The sequence below is a fragment of the Oncorhynchus gorbuscha genome, linkage group LG02 (assembly GCF_021184085.1).
Source record: "Oncorhynchus gorbuscha isolate QuinsamMale2020 ecotype Even-year linkage group LG02, OgorEven_v1.0, whole genome shotgun sequence".
NCBI lineage: Eukaryota > Metazoa > Chordata > Actinopteri > Salmoniformes > Salmonidae > Oncorhynchus > Oncorhynchus gorbuscha.
This window is the reverse complement of record NC_060174.1, coordinates 2,658,139-2,664,138: the sequence shown is the minus strand read 5'-3', so window position 1 is coordinate 2,664,138 and position 6,000 is coordinate 2,658,139. Positions and strand designations below refer to the sequence as shown.

Genomic DNA, 6,000 nt, shown 5'->3' with positions numbered 1-6,000 from the left:
AATTTAATGAGTTTATGACATCACCGTAGAATTCTACCATTTTAGTTCCACCATTTCGTTTTGAACCGCCTGGGGCTGCCTTGCCCCATGGAGCAGTGATCATAGCAGTTGGTTGTTACGCAGGAGGATGACTGCTTGTGATTTGCTAGAGTTTAGCCCCCCCCTCTTTTGTAGGTAACTTATTATAAGAGTTTGCGGGCGGAGTCGGTTACCATAAGAGATAAATTGTGTGCTGTACAATAGGAGAGCCGGGTACGAAACTGTCCATTACTATTCTGTACCGGGGGACAGTACAGGAATCGGGTACCTAAAACCCATTAGATAATATTAATTGAAAAGGGAAATTAAAAGGCAAAATAAATATGTCGGCGAATAAAGATGGAGACGGTGGATGGAAGAGCTTTCTGTGGAATTCGGAAAGGAAGGAATTTCTAGGACGCACTGGTGGCAGTTGGTGTAAGTACATACATCTGTAATAAACCACTTTTAATCGACGCTTTTCTGGAAATGAACTCGAAGATAAGAATGATACGAGGTGTAAACCCTGTTGTTTCCGTGTATTGTCAGAGTAATGTAACGGCACAGAGAGTCGTGTATTTCCTGATTGAGAAATACAGCACCTGTTTGATTGGACGTAGCATGCTGTGTAGTGAAATTCACTTTTCAATGGAGAAATTACAGGAGAAACACAGAGAATGAATTAAACGTGAGTTATAAACAACCACATCTGTAAAATAACCGTATAACCCATTGATGGAATACGATTAAAATACATGTAATTAAAATGGAGTTCTGTTTAAAAGGCAGTTTAAATATATTCAGACTTTTAGGTCAAGTGAACGTTAATAATGTTCCTATTCGTTATTATTCGTTTAACCCGGATCGATCGTGTACAGCGAAAGCTAGAGTCGGTGTCCTTTGCCAAAGAGGTCATTTTGAAGGACATCGTTTACATTATATGGTGGCAATCGGGAGTGTTGGATTGCAACTAACATGTGCTTGTCTTGCCAACATGGTATGCTTGTTTCTGCTGTCACATAGTTAGCCTAGATTGGAGAAAATTACTAAGAGTTGGTAAATAGGAATTGCTTTCTTTCTCTGAACAAAATAATGTGCCAAATGACAGGGGGACATCCATTACCTCGGTAATTAGCTGTTTTATCCCAATACAGGTCGTTTTTTAAAGGAATCAGGGTTCAAGGTTAGCGGTCAAGGTGATCGGGCCTTTTCGCCTGAAACTGATGTCATTGTTTTGGACCGAGAGATTGTCATGTAAAACGAAGCCAACAATGAGCATTGATTTACCAATGAGACACTTTCTTGTTCAACTGGTGAGCTTGCAACACTGTAACACAGACGTTATCTCTACATTTTATTACTCAGTATTCGAGTGGGAGACTGTTGCAGTAGGGAGCTAGTTTTTCTATTGGCAACATTTCGTTTATTTTTGTATATTTCTTATCTAGGCGCTTTTTGTACATAGAAAGATCATGTCACGACTCACATGCTCGGTTCCTGTAGGACCACCCCTCCCCCACAGACAACTTTGTTTCTTTTAGCAGCTACTGGTAACAAGTTGTTGCTTAAATCAATTCCTCGAGTTCACATAGGTAGGGCGATTATTACGGTAGGCTTTCACAATACGAGCAAAAATAAAGACAGATTGTACGCTCTGGTAGGGGACACAGTTACAAGGCAATGGTCAACGGTTGTCATTTGTTTCCTGAATGCAGCCAGACTATTTTGGTAACGCAAAGAGCGCCTGTTCGCTGATAAGTGTTGGTTTATCTCTCGAAACAGTTGCTGTTCTCTCAATTAATTTCTAGAATTCAGAAGCTCAATGAAGTAGCTTGCTACGTTTTGAAAGTCCCAATGTTTCTGGCGTGAAGCCTTTGTTTGCGTAGCCTGCATATCGCGCACGGTATTATCAAGCGCACGTCGAGTTACATCGATGTGGTTGTTCCAGCCTGGTCTCATAGACTGTCATAACATAGTACATTTAAATCCGGGACTGTAAAACTAGTATGATATGGTTACATAAGACAGATGGTTACTTGAGGCAAAAAAACGAATGTCGGATGGGTGGGTGTATAACCCAAAGGTTGCTAGATGTTTGAATCTCATCACAGACAACTTTAGCATTTTATCTACTTACTTCTTTTTAGCAACTTAGCATGTTAGCTAACACTTAACACTAACTGAAACACCCTAGCCTATAATTCGTAACATATCATACGAAATGGGCGATAGACATCCACAAATTAGTACAAAGTGTAAAATATCACAGGAAATTTGAGTTCCTCAGATTTCCGTACAGAATAATACAAAAAGCTCTGAGACCAGGTTGCAGCGGTTATTGCTCAGGATAAAGCCTTCCAATAGGTTGGCTGTGCAGCACCATCTCATTTTCGGGTCAAATCACAATTGGTCATCATCAAAAATGGTAGGAATTAGCGACTACTGTAGGCTGTATTGCTTCAGGTCTTTCATTCAGTGACACTTGTATCCAACGACAGTGTAATAACCCCTATACTGATGGCTACCCAGTGTCTATAATCTTTTGAAAGGCAAGCATGAAATAGGACAATTATGATCATCTCAGCAATCTCCGTGCTGCTTGTCTCGAGAAATGTGAGAACGTGCCTGAGTTGTCCATTCACAACATGAAGCCATGCCTGCCTGACTGTCTACCCTGCTGCTCTGGGGGGGGGGGGGGGGGGGGGGCACGTTCAAGCTGAGAGAGGTTATCACAAGGACTGGAAAGCATTCAACAAGTCTCCTATTGGCCAATTAGATCACGTTCACTCAGTCGATCCAATGGCTCTTTATTACAAGAGAGCGAGAAAACGACAGCGGTCTGAATTTAGCTATTCCCCCTGAGCTTCCACACAATATGCGGTCGTAGGTAAGAAAGACACGGATTTGAGAGACTAAAATGAATTGGACTTTGGAATAGGCCTATAGGGCTCGCCAGCTTGTAGTCGCGATGGCTCGTTGCTCAAAGCCGACAGGGGAAATGAATGCAGCTTTTGGAGGTTGTTTTGAATAACATGGTCTGAGGTTAAGAGGTTTCAGAGATCCTATACGTTTTGTTCTATGAGATAATATAAGTCAGTTTATTTATGAGACAATATCAGTCAGCTTGATGAGCCTACTTACTTAACTATCTCCTGTTTCTGTTGTGATGTTTCAGCTTGATGTACAGTACACTCCTTGGACAGGACACTAGTCTATCACAGGGCCTTAGCCCTGGACAGGACACTAGTCTATCACAGGGCCTTAGCCCTGGACAGGACACTAGTCTATCACAGGGCCTTAGCCCTGGACAGGACACTAGTCTATCACAGGGCCTTAGCCCTGGACAGGACACTAGTCTATCACAACCCTGGGGACACTAGTCTATCACAGGGCCTTAACCCTGGACAGGAACACTAGTCTATCACTGGGCCTTAACCCTGGGCCTAACCCTGGACAGGACACTAGTCTAACCCTGGACAGGACACTAGTCTATCACAGGGCCTTAGCCCTGGACAGGACACTAGTCTATCACAGGGCCTAACCCTGGACAGGACACTAGTCTATCACTGGGCCTAACCCTGGACAGGACACTAGTCTATCACAGGGCCTTAACCCTGGACAGGACACTAGTCTATCACTGGGCCTTAACCCTGGACAGGACACTAGTCTATCACTGGGCCTTAACCCTGGACAGGACACTAGTCTATCACTGGGCCTTAACCCTGGACAGGACACTAGTCTATCACAGGGCCTAACCCTGGACAGGACACTAGTCTATCACTGGGCCTAACCCTGGACAGGACACTAGTCTATCACAGAAGTGACGTTAGCTGATGAAGATGATCACATAGAACAATGTATCAGAACTCCTAAACCTGTTTACCACAGACCTTATTTTCAGCGTTTATTTTAACCAATGAGCCAAGAGGTTAATAGATCCCCACAGTGGAGGTGTCATAATACCCATAAAACCTAGCGGTCAAACAGGGAAATGGTTCCAATCGATGTTTCACCATTCATTGTTTCCCAAGGGGATTTTAGAAACGCTTAAAATAAGATCTGTGTTTTGTGTAGTCTTAACTTGGCATGATGTTTTGATAGCCTGGTCTGTGTTTGGTGTAGTCTTACCTTGGCATGATGTTTTGATAGCCTGGTCTGTGTTTGGTGTAGTCTTACCTGGGCATGATGTTTTGATAGCCTGGTCTGTGTTTGGTGTAGTCTTACCTTGGTACTCTATTGAAGAAACTATCAACTATACATGCCTGCAAAAATACAACTGGTTTGCATCTCTCTCTCACCCCAGAGGTCACTGCCATGGTTACTGCCAGTCAATCAGTCTCTCTCTCTCACCCCAGAGGTCACTGCCATGGTTACTGCCAGTCAATCAGTCTCTCTCTCTCACCCCAGAGCTCACTGCCATGGTTACTGCCAGTCAATCAGTCTCTCTCTCACCCCAGAGCTCACTGCCATGGTTACTGCCAGTCAATCAGTCTCTCTCTCACCCCAGAGCTCACTGCCATGGTTACTGCCAGTCAATCAGTCTCTCTCTCTCACCCCAGAGCTCACTGCCATGGTTACTGCCAGTCAATCAGTCTCTCTCTCTCACCCCAGAGCTCACTGCCATGGTTACTGCCAGTCAATCAGTCTTTCTCTCTCACCCCAGAGCTCACTGCCATGGTTACTGCCAGTCAATCAGTCTCTCTCTCTCACCCCAGAGCTCACTGCCATGGTTACTGCCAGTCAATCAGTCTCTCTCCCTCCCTCTCTCACACACGCACCCAGACACTGTTGCACTATGAAGTTATTCTGCTCAAACAATGCACTAGTAAAAGTGTTTCCTGTAGATTGTTTAGTCACTGGATGTTTTGTTATGACCCAAGGTTAAGGGCAGCAGGGTTGGTTTACAATTGGCCATCCTGTCACCTTCACATGCAGGGAGAGAAAGTAACATGTCCTGCCACACCTGTCTCTGCCTGCCTGACTGCATGGCGCCATGTGATGTGTGTGTGTGTGTGTGTGGGGGGGGGGGGTGTATGAGTTCGGGGATGTTTGTAAATGAGGCTGATAGAGGAGAGGGACTGGTAAGAACAGTGGAGTGGTGTAGAGAACAGTAGAGTGGTGTAGAGAACAGTAGAGTGGTGTAGAGAACAGTAGAGTGGTGTAGAGAACAGTAGAGTGGTGTAGAGAACAGTAGAGTGGTGTAGAGAACAGTAGAGTGGTGTCGAGAACAGTAGAGTGGTGTCGAGAACAGTAGAGTGGTGTCGAGAACAGTAGAGTGGTGTCGAGAACAGTAGAGTGGTGTCGAACAGTAGAAGAGTGGTGTAGAGTAGAGAACAGTAGAGTGGTGTAGAGTAGAGAACAGTAGAGTGGTGTAGAGTAGAGAACAGTAGAGTGGTGTAGAGTAGAGAACAGTAGAGTGGTGTAGAGTAGAGAACAGTAGAGTGGTGTGTAGAGTAGAGAACAGTAGAGTGGTGTAGAGTAGAGAACAGTAGAGTGGTGTAGAGTAGAGAACAGTAGAGTGGTGTAGAGTAGAGAACAGTAGAGTGGTGTAGAGTAGAGAACAGTAGAGTGGTGTAGAGTAGAGAACAGTAGAGTGGTGTAGAGTAGAGAACAGTAGAGTGGTGTAGAGTAGAGAACAGTAGAGTGGTGTAGAGAACAGTAGAGTGGTGTAGAAAACAGTAGAGTGGTGTAGAGAACAGTAGAGTGGTGTAGAGTAGAGAACAGTAGAGTGGTGTAGAGTAGAGAACAGTAGAGTGGTGTAGAAAACAGTAGAGTGGTGTAGAGTAGAGAACAGTAGAGTGGTGTAGAGTAGAGAACAGTAGAGTGGTGTAGAGTAGAGAACAGTAGAGTGGTGTAGAGTAGAGAACAGTAGAGTGGTGTAGAGTAGAGAACAGTAGAGTGGTGTAGAGTAGAGAACAGTAGAGTGGTGTAGAGTAGAGAACAGTAGAGTGGTGTAGAGTAGAGAACAGTAGAGTGGTGTCG

The 6,000-nt window shown here is 44.5% G+C and overlaps 1 protein-coding gene across 1 annotated transcript in view; it reads left to right on the top strand.

Moving 5' to 3' along the window:
- The first annotated feature begins 203 nt into the window (after positions 1-203).
- The window catches only part of atp1b1a (ATPase Na+/K+ transporting subunit beta 1a), a 30,838-nt gene continuing 25,041 nt past the window's right edge, over positions 204-6,000 (top strand). Inside the window, exon 1 of the mRNA XM_046299645.1 lies at positions 204-456. Coding sequence (XP_046155601.1) covers positions 363-456 — 94 coding nt within the window. The 5' untranslated portion in view covers positions 204-362. The remainder of the gene's footprint in view (positions 457-6,000) is intronic.